General features: G+C 35.7%; 3 protein-coding genes across 4 annotated transcripts; 1 reads left to right on the plus strand and 2 right to left on the minus strand.

The window, feature by feature from the left end:
• Positions 1–9: 9 nt before the first annotated feature.
• On the minus strand, positions 10–2,643 carry LOC102628439 (sm-like protein LSM2). Its single transcript, XM_006479709.4, has 3 exons — positions 2,489–2,643; positions 2,158–2,316; positions 10–373 (listed from the first exon to the last, which is right to left on the minus strand). Exons 1-3 carry the CDS (start codon positions 2,489–2,491, stop codon positions 254–256), a joined length of 282 nt encoding a protein of 93 aa, XP_006479772.1. The 5' UTR covers positions 2,492–2,643; the 3' UTR covers positions 10–253.
• Positions 2,644–3,282: 639 nt separating this feature from the next.
• On the minus strand, positions 3,283–6,500 carry LOC102628741 (BTB/POZ and MATH domain-containing protein 2). The gene is made up of 4 exons (XM_006479710.4): positions 5,683–6,500; positions 4,872–5,220; positions 4,253–4,529; positions 3,283–3,702 (listed from the first exon to the last, which is right to left on the minus strand). The coding sequence occupies exons 1-4, from the start codon at positions 6,099–6,101 to the stop codon at positions 3,524–3,526; spliced, it is 1,224 nt and encodes a 407-aa protein (XP_006479773.1). The 5' UTR covers positions 6,102–6,500; the 3' UTR covers positions 3,283–3,523.
• Positions 6,501–10,804: 4,304 nt separating this feature from the next.
• LOC102629013 (uncharacterized) lies at positions 10,805–15,866 on the plus strand. 2 transcript variants are annotated; one of them, XM_006479711.4, is made up of 6 exons: positions 10,805–10,965; positions 11,071–11,273; positions 11,713–11,893; positions 12,621–13,038; positions 13,855–13,935; positions 14,857–15,866. In XM_006479711.4, exons 2-6 carry the CDS (start codon positions 11,187–11,189, stop codon positions 15,353–15,355), a joined length of 1,266 nt encoding a protein of 421 aa, XP_006479774.1. In that variant the 5' UTR covers positions 10,805–10,965; positions 11,071–11,186; the 3' UTR covers positions 15,356–15,866. The 2 variants fall into 2 exon arrangements, with proteins under 2 accessions (XP_006479774.1, XP_024954554.1); XM_025098786.2 differs by lacking the exon at positions 10,805–10,965 and having other exon boundaries at positions 11,034–11,273.
• The last annotated feature ends 140 nt before the right edge of the window (positions 15,867–16,006 follow it).

The raw sequence follows: 16,006 nt of genomic DNA on the forward strand, positions 1-16,006 counted from the left end.
AGAACAAAATAAAAAGCGACAACTGCTAATGCTTCCATAATTGAATTCAGAAAAATCCCAGATAAACAGATTGTTCACACAACCAGCAACACTTTCCCAATTAATAGGAGGGACTCCATCCACATTAGCACAGGGAACAGATATACAGCCTTTATACTGTCAATTAGGCTTTGTTTAAACAGAAAAACAGTTACATCTAAAAGAAGAAAAACCAATGTCTACAAAAGTACATTGAAGATTTAAACAACTAACTTCAGCCACCCCGAGCTTCTCTTCTTGTGGCATCATGAAGCAGGTCGACATCAACACCATCAGGAGGCAGTTGAACATATCTAACCACTGATCCTCTGATGAAACAGTTCCTCACTGAAAGCTGCACTCAACCAGAAGATGCACATATGAAGACCTATTGTATAACTCAAGACGTAAGCGCATTAAAAAGTTCTAAAAGGACACAAGTCTAGAGGTTTCAAAAACCAGAGTCAGTGATATCCCCAGACAAGCATTTCAAGCAAAACATTAAAGCACTTTGAAAATAAACAAAAATTATGCAGGAAGATGGAAAGACAAAAAACAAATAAATAAATAAAAAGGATACTAATTGATAGTGAGAATGTCAGAAACACTACCACGACCTTAATGGAAAATTTACTTCCACGCTGGTAATGCATCGCAGAACATGTATTAATCAGGTCACCAAAATCTATCATAGTCAACAAATTTCAAAACATACAAGCAGGCAGAACTAAGAACGTGACCATAGAAGCCCATGGGGCTAACTCATACTCAAAAGCTAACTCTAAAGTTGAGGGTTGCTCACGCCTCATATGCTTAACCAAAGAATCGTTATCAACTGATGCAGGATAATATCCCCAACAGGGAACACCTAGGCTCCAGTCTAAACACTCTGCAACTACAGTTTCTCGTGTCATGTGTATTAGATTTTAAAAATTCCACACAATTCAATCTCACAGCAGTAGGAAATTATCTTTGCAAATCATTCATTCATTTAGAATACCCAAACAACATTTTAAGTTGTTCATAATTTGAAGTTCGATAGAAAGTGTCTTTGACATTAAAATAACTTTGACTCTAAAAAAAAGTGTTACATTATAATGATTTTGACTCTAAACAAAAGTGTTTTACGTCCCTAAAAGATTCAAAAACCTTACAACAAACCCAAGAATTCAAATTAAATCTAAAAACACCTCTATGATTACATCACCATATCTGCTATGATAACTTTGATCTGATCTCTTATGAAAAAAACTATGATCTGATCAAGTTTCCATCAATGTTCAACAGATACATCAAGAAATAATTATTGCTGAAAGCAAGATAGCACCATATCCCTGACAAGCATCACATTATGTCGAAAGGCAGACTCTTCTTCAAAGAGTGCACATACAAAGACCAAAGTAAAAGCCAATAAACTTTCAGCACAAATAGAGACAAAGAAGTCAAACGCCAAGACAAAACATATTCATTGAGAGACAGACTGACACAGAAAGATGACAAGGTAAGGTGAGCGCCACCAGATTCTATACGACTACGCTCATGGTAGCTAGTAAGCAACATCAACCGCTAATATCTGCTTAGCTTATTTTTTGGTCCATCTTATATCTTCTAGGGCTTCCAAGATTTGGATAAAAAATAAAAGAAGATAGTACAATAGTTCATATTCAAGGGATCTAAATAAGAGGGACATCATTGGACTTGAAGCTTATGGGGCTACAGGAAACTAAGGATAGACACCAAGATTTGTAAAAATTGAACAACTCGGATTGAGAGCAACCTGCCCTTGCAGAAGCAAACTGATAAATAACTACCCTTGTTACAATGACAAAACAATATTATCTCACCTACATCCGCGTAATGCTACATTGAAAGTTATGTTAACCGTAAAGTAAACTAAAAATGCAAAGTTCCAAATCACCTTTGAACATTCCCACCCTGAAAGCAAACGAGGTAAAGGAAATAACACCCAGTACACAATCACCCCCCATAGATTAAAACTCAAATATTGAGTCCGAAAACCCTAAAATTTCTAATTTCATTCACAAAATCCCCACGCCAGAAATTAAAACAGATAATTGAAGGGAAAAAATGAAAAAAAAAGACCTACAAATTTAGGAGTGAAACAGTTTGAGTACGTACCATGTGAGGGTACTTGTCTTGATCAACCACTCTCGTATTCTCAAGCTTGATATTGAGGTACTGATCAACTGAATGTAGAGTCCCTCTTATTGCCAAATCGTTCTTCAACTCAACAGTCACTTCTCTGCCCACCAAATCCTTGAAGTATGAAAAGAACAGCTGCAAACAGACAAAACCCGCAAGAAAATCAAAACCCGGCGATTTGAAAGAGCACACACCAAAATTTTACCAATACAAATACATATATGCTGCAAAGATTCGGAAAGGAACACAATAAATCCGAAACCGAGTATACCCAATCGGCAAAATTTTCCAAAGAAGCCAACTTTACCATTTTTCGTCGCCGTAATGGACAGGGTTCTGCTTCTTTGCTTTCGGAATTCGCTCATGCCAGCGCGGTACCCACTACAAGTTTCATTTTATAGCCGCACGGAGGCCAAGGGCCCAACTTCCCGCTCCACATCCAAAAGGGCCTATTTAATTAACTAATTAATTATTCTTTTAATTTATAATATTCATTTTTCTCCTTAATGTTCATGTTACTTATACAAGTAATCCTATATTATTTACTATTTACTTGTTTGACATCAATAAACCTATTTCTAGTTAAGTTAATTTCATCTGATTCTCTTACGCAATTCTAAGTTTTCTTTTGCACGTATTAATTCTAAAAAAAAAAATTATGTTCAGACATTTTAAAATGACATTCAATGACCTTGTTTAAGCCATTGAACTTATTACTTTTTTTATTTTAAAATTTACACACAATAAAACCCAACGTATACATTTTAACTAAAATGTGAAATCTCTCGGTAGAACCTAAATGCTAACACACACACACACACACACTTTCTCTATGTAAATATAGGCTATATACATATATTATCGAAGTTTGTTTTTGTTCTTTTGTAAGTGTCCTATAGATTCATTTAAAATATAATTTGAACCGACCAACACCAGTAGTACGCATTGTGCAAGGTGTTTTATACAACCAGCATATTTGATCCGCGATATCACAAAAGCGATTTAGGACTTTTCATTATTATAAATATCAATAGAATGTAGTGAATAACCAAACTTATATTTCAAAAGAATTACTTGAGTACGGAACTTTGAGTAAGATGCTTAGCGTAAATCCAAGAAACTATACCACAAAACAAGGAAAGCAAAATATGCAGAATAAAAAACTTCCAAATAACAAGCCAACGAAGTGAAACCAAACGCGAAAAAAGATAAAACTAAATTTACAACACTTACAAAATAGAAAAGCTGAACAGGGGAAAATTGTTTCTAATCCTAAATGAGAGGATTTGATTTCTTCTTATATTTGTTTGATAGAAAGAAAACGCATATAAAGATGTTTTTCCTATAGCCTTTGCTTCACCCGTCTACCATTCACGTCACTGCCATCAAGTATGGCTTCATTCCCATGCCTGCAAACTACCACAGAATGCTCACTCACTTTAGCCACATACTCTAAGAGTTCAGTCAATAGCGAGGGGCAACTTTCCTTCAAGTACTCGAATCCATCAGTTTGCATCACAGCTGCAAAAACAATGATACAAAACAGGTTTCAGCATCACATCGGCAAAAGGTAAAAGGAAAAAAATACGAGAGAAAATAAACCTCAACAATCCAAGAAATCTGGACATCTTTCAACCTAATAACAATGCACGTAAAATAGTGTTAAGATCTAACAATGACCTTTCCAGTAAGGGTTTTCAAACAAAATGCCATTGACATGTGAAGAAGTACATTGGTCTTCAGCAATGAAATGAACTTTTAGTAAATGAAACATGCATTGTGTGATAACATAGCTTCCAAAAGATATGACCACTTGCCATCCCATTCTAATGACATTTCACCAAGCAGCTGTGCGGAGGGTGGCACAACACAAGTTTAAAATGCTGGCATCGAGATGTATGTACAAGGGATAATTGTCAATCAGATAGACCAATAGAACTACATTTTATAGGGCGGCAGAGTTCATAAAATAATTTTTTTTCTTTCCAAACTAGGAAGCACAATGTTATAACGAAATTATTAGACACAATGTATATTTGCTGAATATGAATAGAATCTATGGAATAACCACCTCTCAGATTTTCTGGCATTGCAACAAATTTGAGACATACGGACTTCAGCTGGAAACAATGGTGCTGCTCTGCCAAGGCTAATGTGGTTGCCACAGTGTTAATGGCAACATCCTCACAGAGGTTGGCCTCACATAGCAGCCTAAGCCTTTCCAGACCATACCTATCAGCTGCTGCGAGCAGATGCTGAGACATCAAAGTAGAAGCCCACTTTGAACTCATGCCGGTAAGCTCTTCCATGTCAGGTAGACTATCCCAATATATGAAATGTAGTAAAGCCTGATAGGTTATAAACAAATCAGAAATGCAAAGAACCAAAGGCAATTAGTGTCACATGATCACAAATCAAATTGCCAACATAGAAATAAGCACTAAATGACTTATTTGTCGACTAAATGCGCTAAGCAGGATAGAAGAATAAGTGAAAAAGAAATCAGACGATTCTGCTAAAACGTTAACATGGGTCACAATCTGGCATCAGACATATCACACATCAAACTAATCACATAGATCAGAAGAACTTTCAGATCCCAACAAAATTACTATGCAGACATACATACAACAAAATTACAACAAAAGCTAAGATTGCAAGACCAGGAAAAGATAGAAGATGTAAGGAACCTTAAAAACTGGGGCTTCCATGTCCTCAACTTTTATACACTGGGTGTTCTGATCCTTCATCGGACCATAAAGTTGGGCCCTAAAAACAGGCGAACGAGCAGCAAGAACCAATTTGTGAGCAGCAAATGTTTCACCGTTGACTTCAAAATTTACATCAGTTCTCTTCCCACTTTCCAGTAGTTGGCCAAAGTGCTGACCAATGTTAGAAGGCGGTATCGCTATGGAGTAAATCTTAGGCCCCTCTGTGTGTGACTTCACAACACCAACACTGCAGTGGACCGAGAGGCAATCACCCTTGAGGTAGTCTGATTGTTCCAGAAGAGTTCGCTTGAAAAACCGCTTGTACCCCCTACAACAACATCCAATGATCACACCCACTATAAGGCGCTTGGAAAGCAATTGCTTATTATAACCTTCATGTTTATGAATTACTAAAAGAACTTGAAACAAACAATTGTACTGGCTCAACATAATATAACCAATGTCATCCAAACCACTATAAGGCGCTTGGAAAGCAAATACTTATGATAAACTGCATGTTTATGAATTACTACAAGAACTTGAAACAAACAATTGTACCGGCTGAACATAATACAACCAATGTCATCCAAACCACATACAGTACAAGAGACACATTTCAAGCTCTAGTTGCCCTGAACCTTAATATATTAGCTTCCATTTTCAAGGATTCAACTATTATCATTTTCAAACAACAGACATAAACACCCAGGTTTATAACAAATTCTTGAAAATGTGACAGCGAATAATTGACACAAATCAACAGAGAAATATCAAAGAAAAGGAATCTCACCACATGCTACCGCGATACTTAAGGGTGTAAGGCCCGCTCTCCAGCGTCCTGCCAAAATGGCTATGAACCTTGTGACGCTCTTTGCCGCTCTGATCCAACAAAGTGAGCTCGAAAAGCGCCCTCACGTCAGTCCCCTCACTAGCCAACGCGATAAAAAGCGAGACGTACGCGGCATTGTCCTCCACGCTTTTGCCATCGGGATAAAAATAAATCGCCCACGCGTAACCGCCCACCATGAACGTATCGGACGCTATGTACTTGCCGATCCCCAGGCCCTTCGACAAAGAATACCCGGTGATTTTGAACTGGTGAGATCCGTTAACCGTCTCGGTGATCGACGTCGACGTGGTGCTGCTTTCGGAGGTGGAGGATGAAGAGGCATTATTGGGCTTGCTGTATTCCCGGAAAATCTTTCCCATGACCGGGAATTTCAGAGGAGGAATTTTCTCGGAAAATCAAAATTTGATTGGGGGGCGGGATTTTCTCCGGAAAACGACGGGTTAGGAGGGGACTGAATGGTGGTGGTGGGGTGAATTGGGTGTGTGATTGGGGTTTGGGTTTGGGAATTTCTCGGGAAAGTGGGTGTTTGGTTGGCCGAGAAAATCTAGGGTTACGTTAGGGAAATTAACTTTTTCCCCCCTTGAATGCGGAATAAAAAGAGAGAGAAAAACGAAAACAAAAGAGGAATGAGCGAAGAAGATGACGTTCAGTATACGTTCACTTTGTAGTTCGAAAATTTTACATATTATTATTCATTTCACTTTTTTGTTCTGCGACAGTGAAATTATTGGTGGGAGAACGTGCTTGCTAAAATGCTAAATAGCGTAACTGGAGATGTATGAAATTCGTCAACTCGCCCCACTTTGTCAACAGATGTGAAGATCATGGGCGATTTTGGATATCACTTTGAAGGATGGTTCCAACGTGGACCGTCGGATTAGCACGACGAGGGAGGAGAATTGGCAGTTGGGGCCCGCCAAGAGTTATTAAAAGTGTTGATATATCGGCGCGTGAGGCTTTGGCAATGGAGAGGATGTGATATGTCAAAAACAAAAAATAGAGGCTACGAAAGGACCGATGGTAGGTGATGGTAATTGTGCCATTGCATGATCGTACACTTTCTCATACATTTCCTACCACAATCACGAATAATCATCCATCTCACTCTGCCTACATGTCTATGGCCATTGCCCATCCAAACTCTTCCTTTCTTTTTCTTTTTTAACCCCCTCGCTTCAAAATGTCTACGTTGCCAAATCCAGACAGCCAGTAATTAAACAAAATCTTTCTTTAAATTGTGCCGCCAGTACATGTGGAGTATGGAATTAGGGATTGTAAAACTCCGGGTTAGGTCCCAAGTTTGGATACTGAAGCGAAGTCGCATGCGAAGGCTAGCAGCGTATGGAGTGAAGCCGCCCACGAAGGCCAGCAAGGCAGCAACGTCAGCAGCTGAGAAGTAAGAAGGGATGTTGTAGCTGTTGGCTGCTGCGTGCTGATTCTATGGTGAGATTACGGCACAGGGACAGTAATTTTTGCAAGTGGAGTCGTGGTGACTGGTGGTTGCCAGCTTAAAGGTCGCCGGTGGGTGGCAGATTGTATTGTGTGTATGTGTAATGTGTTTCAATGTGTTTAGTTATGTCGAGAGTTTGGGGTTTCGGTTTGGTAAATTTTTATTTATATTTTCTTTTTACATTATTTTTGTAAATTAAAAAAAAAAAAATCTTTCTGGGCATAGAGCCGGGTTTTTAATGTCACATTCGGACTGTCCACAGGTTCGAATTTAGGTCGAGTGGGTATTCTTGCCAAGCCTAGTTGGAACTTTAATCACATGTGCACTAGGTGAAGTAATCTGTTCCTCTATTAATCAGTTTAAAAAAGAGTATCATTTTTTTAACTATAACTACAATACCATTAATGTTATATCATCAGAATCTATTGGGCCAATGGACATCTTTCTACTATGGTGCAGCCGAAGTCATTACTCTTACATTAAGAAAGAATTAACTCGCATTTAGGGAAAAAAAAATTGAGTTTTCACTAGGTTAAAGGATGGTTTTAAGCATTTACGAATTAAGTGGTCATTTAGGGTCTCATATATTAGACAAGCCTTATTACAGTCGTGTTAAGTCCCAAATGTTATGATGATTTTTTTTTTCGGGGGACGAGGGGAGGGAAGGGGGATCTCCTTAATATACTCAAAATAATAGATTTTTTTTTTAAGTTACATATAATAAGGAAGCATGTTTTTTGAAGCTCCCTTTAATTAATAATTATCATATAATTAAGATTTTTTATTCAAATTCCATATTTGATAACCTTAGTATTAAAGATCTATAATTAATAATATTGTCTAACTGTTAATTTATTATTAGTTTTTATAATAAAAATATTAAATTCATTACCTATTGAAAAAGTACTTAATTATTAAACAAAATTTCTTACACTCTTCTCTATAAAAAATAAATTATTGCATTTATTCACTCATTGTTGAAATGGAAAAAAAAAAGTTCTTGGAATAATATTTCCAAAAGAAGTAAAAAAGATATTTTATTGACTACTTTGTTTTTAATTTCTTACTATATTATTTATTGTTGATATTCACAGTATAGTTAAAAAACAAAAATTGATTGAATTTTAAACTATTTTATATTTATTTAAGTGTTAAAACAGCTAAATGTAAATAGATCTCATTAAAAAAATTCGCTAAAAACCCTGAACTCTAGACTTGGCCCTGATTAGGTTACAAGGGCTAGATGATTTGAAACAGAGAGTATGTTTACCATGACAATAAGTCAATAAGAGTACTTGTCAATCAGTTCTATAGATCAAATATACTCATATCAGTATTGATTAGAATATAAATTTCTTTTATACAAACTAATATAATTTATTATTGGTTAAATAAAAATAAAAATTCAATAGGTTGTTTCTCTATTATTATTATTATTATTATTATTGTATTCAGTCAGATGCAAAATTTCCTGAATTGAAGGCAGCTAATTATTAATGGTGTGCATAATAATAGCAAGCAGCCAGACCATTTCCATTACAGAAACCCAATGGTCAATGATTATTTAAGGCCTCAGACTCTGGAGTGGTTGCTTGTTGGAATGTTAATTTGATTGAAGCTTTGAATCCTGGTTGATGGAGGTGAACGTACGAGTTTAATATGTATCATGCTTGTAAATGTTTTGGGTGTGCGGTGGGTTATTTGAGAATTTGTCTTCTAATTATGTTTTAGTTATTAAATTACCTACATAGCATAAATAATTTATTTTATCCGCCATTGTGATGCCAATCTAACCCGTAGTTTATTTGATTTTTTTTAACTCAATACATTAGCAATATTATAAGATATAAAGTAGAAATAAATTATAAAATAAGTTATTGTCATATATATAGATATATATACAGGCGCACACACATTTGGGTTTGGGTATTCTTTTCTTAATTTAAAAATTTGACATAGAAAGTGAGTTAACTTTTTGCCATTGGATCCAATCAACCCAATAATAAATAAATGGATACATAAATTCTATTTTTTAACTTTAAATCTTTATTATCAAATTAAGTAGATTCAATAGATAGAAAATTAACATTTTTTTTTAAAAGCCAGAATTTTAAGATGCTCCTTATTAACTTTAAATCCTTACCATTAACATTTGCTTTTATTATCCATAATACTTCAAAGAAATTAAGGCAGCAATTTGATTTTCATTTAAATTCTAAGTGGTTATGAATGCTTGTAAAACGTGGAAGTGAATTTGCCCTGTTATTGGCCGGTATTCAGACAGCCACATGTTCAGAAAACTATCAACTCAACATGGTCCTTTACGTGATAAATGTGAGCTAAAATACAAAGCTTATGGTCGGGGCCGAGCCCAAAATAATTTAATTGTAAGCTTGCAAGTGGACAAAGGCAAAGAGCTCTTTATAGCCACCAAAACAAAAGCTCAATCTAATAATTAAGAGCTCACCGATAGTATTGATTAAAAAAAAACAAATATTATGATTGATTCGTTAATTTAGACAAATATTATTAACATTGTTGAATAAATAAGGCAATTCCAAAATTCTCATTTAAAGAGTATTCGCTAAAAAATTCATATAATTTTATTCTTCAAATATTTATTTATATAATTATGTGATAAATAACATAGAGAAAAAAAAATGTAATCTTCTAAAAATTCTTTAAATTTAACTGTCTCTCATTTATTCAATAATATAGTTATAATATTTCTCCCTCTTTAATAATGATGATGTAAAAAAATAGTATAATACTAATTAAAGAGGGAAAAATCACTCTTCAAAATTGAAGAGATAGAATAATAATCATATTTGAAGATTCTTTTAGAACCATTATTGATTATATGACTCTTCATATGAGAAGTGAAAAATCCCCAACTTCAAATGAGAAGTAAAATCTCATTTGAAAAATCTTTTAGTGGTGCTGTATTTTATTTTCTAAATGCCTATTTGTTTGTATTTGTTTACCTATATAAAAAATACAAGAGCAAAAAAAAGTAAAATCTATTAAAAAAAAATCTCTTCAAATAAAAATAGATTTTACATTATTCTGAAAAAATTTGTCTCCACCGAAAACATATTGTATTGTATTACTTGAAGAGATACATGTTGATCCGTGTTATCAAAAAGGGAGAATTAAAATCTTATGTTTAAGAATTAATTGCTTGTATTTGTGAAACCGTTATCATTAATGATGTAGCTTAATAAGTTAGGAGCGTTATGCTGTACCATCTAATAAGTTTTGTAATTTTATTATTAATTTTAAAAAACCAGGTGTATGCTGGTAATTGGACGATTTACACATTTCTTGAATAGAAAACCCAACTTGTAATTTTCACACATTTCTTTTATTATTTTCGTTTTTGATGCCTAAAGCTCCTAATAAAACTATGCGGAAGCGGATTTGATGGTAGCGATACATCGGCATAAAACTCTGTGGGCCGCTCTAGATTCCCATGCCGTACTAACGACACCATGGTCCAGGCTTCATTGCTTCTGCACCATGCCGCCAAACCCATTAATCTGAGCCACCACTTCGATAAAAATTTAACGGCTAAGATTAATATAAAATTAAACAATACAGCGAGCCAAAATATATAAAATTATACAAATAATGCACAAGCAGACAAAACAAGAAGAAAGAGACAAATAAAGGTTTGTGTCGTCCAGTTCAACGCCAAGGATCCAACTGGACTGGATTCCCAAGGCAAGTGTGTGCCGCACAGATTAGTGTCACAGGAATGTCTCAATCGAACGGTAGTCATCTACTTTTTCGCCAGCCATTTATTTATTTGTTTATTTGTCTATCGATCTATCAAATTTCTAATAATTGTGGTAAATCATTTTATTTTGAGATTTTAGTGAGAGATTCTAGGTGATGGGTACGTCTACGGTGGCATAACGAAGCCCCAACAAAAGAAGAAGAGAGGTTTGGGTTCAGAGAACTGGGTTTCTCTTTGGTTATTAATAAAAAAAAAATGGGTGAGCTCTGTCTGATGGCTTCTCATGGGTACCCTCCGTGGCTTGTTCTTCACCAGGAACAGGGCATGAGCAGGGTCATCAAGGTAAATGGTGATTTGTTTCGGTCTCTGAGTGTTTGGTGTGATTGTAGTTAACAATTTGTATTAACTTGGAGCTATGTTTCGTGTTTCTGTTATAATTTGTTGCTCGCTTGACATGTTAATTTATTTATTTGGTTTTAATTGAATTGCTGTGTGCTTAAATTAAGTCGTGTATGTTAGAGTACTTATTCAAATAGGTTAAAATTGTGATACTAGTTTGAGCTATATCGTGTTTGGGTTTAGTACTCCCGTGGTTGACATCAATCTGTTAACTCCATATGACCTGAACTCCGAGAGTCATGGTTTCACGATTGCTCAGGCAAGTATTTTTTTAATCCAAGTTATTGGTCTTGGCATCATGGTCGCGATCTGTTTGGTCTCGTTTTGTTTTAACTTCTGTCTGTTAGATTATTGAATCTTTCTTCATTTTTTTCTGCCTCAGGATTGTCAACCTTATTTGCCCTGTCAAGGAGCTAGACAGGAGGTTATAAGATCTGACAGCTTTAATTTAAAGTCACACCAACCTGAGAAGTCGTGGAAACCATTAAGTGGGCTTTGCGAATCTAGTCAGTTTGTCAAGCTTGACTCAACATTTGCAAGGGCTGTGCTCATTGACGTGCAAGGTTTGTTGTTTATTAGTGGGCACTAGTATTTCAAAGATAATCACCCCTCTCACTGATTTCTTTAATCATCATTTGTTGAGGAGAAGTTTGATAACCCCATGAATTAATTAATTAATCTTGTTGGAGTCTTTCATATTTTTCTGCAGAAAATCTTATTTGTAGGCTACAAGATTTAATCAAGGGTAGGTTTAAGATTATATTTTCACTTTGGTGCTAATTGTGTATAGAAGAACATATGCAAGTCAAAAGTTATTTTATCTCTAAGATGTCTCCATGTGCTCTTTATACCTCAAATGGCATCAAAAGTAATTATTGATTTTGTAATACCCTTAGCATTATAAAGCCCAAATGCTGGGTTACCAAACTGCTACATGTGTGTGTGTTGATAATAGGAAAGTTAAAAAGAGTATTATGTTTGTTAAATGCGCAAGCAGAAATTATAAAAAATAATAGAATATAAAAATAAACTCTAGCAGAATCAGATTAAGCAGTCTGGGTTGAATGAGGAACGGCTTTAAAGATTTGGAGAGGACAGAGCAAGTGTGATTGCTTATTACTACCTAAAAATGAGCCGTATTTGTTAGAATGACATGGCATATCATGCCCTTTTTTCCCATTTTCTTTGAAAGGAGGCGTATCATGCTGAAAATCCTTTTTAACCCTCTCCCTTCTGCATGCTCTATAAGTTGGATAGTGCGCGACTTATTTACTGTTTTGTTGTGTGCAGACACTCAACCAGACTCAGCACGCTTCAGCCTTGGAATAGCTAAGCAATGCACCAGACATGAAAAAATCTTGCAGTTTCTCACATCCAGATCAAGTGAAGCAGAGGGAACTGTTTTAGATTTGTCCTCAATATCTGATTTGATGGGACTTGAAGAATTTTCATTTGATGCGCGCCAACAGCCTTCAGCTCCTTCTCTCATTTATCCAACTAACGAATTTTTTGACCAGAAGCCGCTTCTAGACTTTGTGGGAGATATGGCGCGTAGTTCAAAAATCTCCATTCATCCGGATGGTAGAGTCTTATTCACAGGAACTGGGATGGAGATGAATGACTTCCTTTCCCTTCTAGCTGAGTTTTACTTATCAAAGAACACAGCTAGGTGGACTAAACAGTCACTATTGATCCCATATTTTGACAGGTATGGATGTATGTATATGGTTGATTCATCAACACTGCAGTATGAATGCATGTTAATTTTTAACGGGCAACGTGGATTGGCATCTGCAAATTGTGAAAGCTGTTCATTTGCCCCTATCTACATATTAGTTTCATTGATATGTTTTGAGGGATATGATGAATGATGCTATCTTTTCGACTGCTGATCCATTTTTTGGAACGGCAATACCCAAATGAATGGTTTTACAAATTATTACAGTCCCTCTGCTTATGAAGAGTATATTGCTTCCTATTGATATCATCTCTTAAATGGTAACACATTCTAGAAGCATTTGGCTTCACTCTGGAAAGTATTTAGCTTTTCTTTTTTTTCCTGTTAAGGCTTAGCAAACATAAGTTAATCATATAGACAGAAGGGGAAAATAGGTAGAAATGTAGTTCAGGAATACGGCATTGTAGAACGACAAGGTGTTAATGTATCAGGAGGTTTTACTTAGAAAATAAGATTTTTCAGATGTATAGTTTTATGGGATGGAGAATTGATCGCTGATTTTTCTTGTCCCTTTCTCTCCCTGCTTCCACTATTTCCTACAGTTTGGGTTTTATAAAGCTCTGGTTATTGCATCGGTGGACAGGTTTATATCTGTCATTTTATTCGATATTCGGCTGCTGAAACCCGTGCATGAAGTGTATGGTCTCCAATTAATTTGACATAGTATATTAAAGTGGCGATGACCCCAACACAGACTCTTATGTTCACATCCTGTATTTCCTATTTGTTCAGTTCTTCATCATTCAGTCACTAAACACCTGCCTCTTGAACTATTGTATTGAACAGGCTGCCAAGCAGTGAAGCTAAGGCTAATATTCATGTGTCGTCTTTGACAATGGAAGCTACAACAGTTACACCTTTGAAGAGGTAACCAAATCATCGATCTTTTTTCAGAAGTATTTCAATCTACCCACATCTGTGACTTTGGTTCTGATCATAGCTTTATAATAAATATGATTGTGAGAAATTGTGAAAGAAAGGAAATTCAACATTTTCCTGTTTTGAAGTCTCAAATTATTGGCCTAATAGTTTCAAATAGTTGGCCTAAACTTCAAGCTTCAGACCCATGCTGGGTCATATGCTTCTCTGGTTTTTCTTCCTTTACACTGTTTTTATTTGACTAATATTTTGCTGTGGCTACAAACTTTTAGCCACTAGGAAAATTTTGCATTCTTGCATTTCATATTACTGCCATTTTGGGAAAAATGATTTGAAAGGAATTAAGATAGTTGTGCTTTTCAGAGAAGTTATTTGTTATATGTTGAATCTAAGTACTACTTGTATGTTTGGGATTAATTTGCTAATTTAGATAGTTCTAATTAGAGGTGAGAGATTGGCATGTATTAGTGAATATTTTCTATATTACAGGTTGGATTTTCTTATGAGTTTTATGGTAACGTGTGATATTGTTCTTTTATTTGAAACTTGGATTAGATAAAGAATTTTGGAGATTTGCCAAGAAAATATCCATAAACACCGAAGTTAAAACTGAGGATAGAGCTTTGAGTTATAGGTTTAAACTGAGATAGTTTGAGAACTCAGTCATATTTTTAATTTTAAGAATGAATGCTACTCTGAATGGGTGGGTTGTCTGGGAATGCCAAGGTGCATGGGTTTGTTCTTATATATTTCATTTATTGACTTGGTATTCGACTTCAATTTTCTCATGATGTGAATGAGCATATTACTACATTTCCATCATGTGAATTAGGTGAGGTAATGATACTTGTACAAAAGCATTCTGTAAGGCACGTCTCTATTTTGTCCTTATGTAATCTTTTTTGACAGTCCTGAGAAAATTAAGGTCAAACCGCCATCAAAGAAGAACAGCAAGAAGATTTTTAAAGAGAGAGATCTCTATAGAAGGAATTACGTCCATGCATGTGAGAGCCTCCTATCGTTGATGATCAACAAGAGACAAAACAAGAAAACAGCCATCCTGTCTTTAAAGAAATCTGGCCCTGAACTTCCCGAGCTTCTAAATCAGTTTTCTGCTGGCATTGCGGGGACTGGCCTTGCTGTTCTTTTTTCCGTCATCTGCAAAGTAGCTTGTACGAAAGTTCCTTTTTGTGGGTATAAAGTCTTGAACACTGGTCTTGCTTTTGGGCTGGTTTGGCTCTCTTGGGCAGTAAATAGACTGAGGGATACAATTGTGTATATCAGCAAGAATGCAAGCAAAACGGGTTTGAAGGATGAGGAGATGATGAAGAGAGTAGATAAAAGTGTGAAAGATATTTACTTCAGAGCTGCGACTTTGATGGCAGTAGCTGTGTTGAGGCTTGCATAAATGTCAAGATGACTGCTGGGTGACTTACTTTTCTGAATATTGTAGCTTGGTTAAGCGATGATTAGATGGCTTTAGTTGTTTGGCCTTGCATGATTCTGTAGCGGATACTCCCGGGCCAGGAAATAGCAGGGGAGCCAAATGGTTTTGGTCTTAAGTAACCCTGTCTTAAGATGACTTTGAGGTCAATGAGCCGTAGCGCTATATAATCATAAGTCAGCCAGACATCCTCGTGGTTGTGATTAATGTATGATAGGTTGTAAATTGATAGAAGGTTTATAAGGTAAATGTCGTAGTGATGAGACTGTTAACATATAACACAATTTTGTGCATTGAACCGCGAACTATTTTTCTTTGTTTTGTACCTGTTTTTTTTGTTTTTTTTGGTTTGTTGGTGAGAACTGAGAAAGTGGTGTAGCCAAATATGGCCGCCGGAGCACAAGCGGAAGGATATTGTATGAATTATTGTATAACTGTATCAAATATTTTTGGGGATAATGTTGTACTTTATCAATTGATTCCTGTGGAGATGAAAAAAGAAAAAAAAAAAAAAAAAAAAAAAAAACAGGCCTCAACTGAATTGCGGGTGTTAGGTGCAATTCAATAGGACCTTACTAGAGTCAGAACAACTTGCATATAAAAATTTTGCACCAG

The sequence above is a fragment of the Citrus sinensis genome, chromosome 3 (genome assembly GCF_022201045.2).
Source record: "Citrus sinensis cultivar Valencia sweet orange chromosome 3, DVS_A1.0, whole genome shotgun sequence".
NCBI classification, from domain to species: Eukaryota; Viridiplantae; Streptophyta; class Magnoliopsida; order Sapindales; family Rutaceae; genus Citrus; species Citrus sinensis.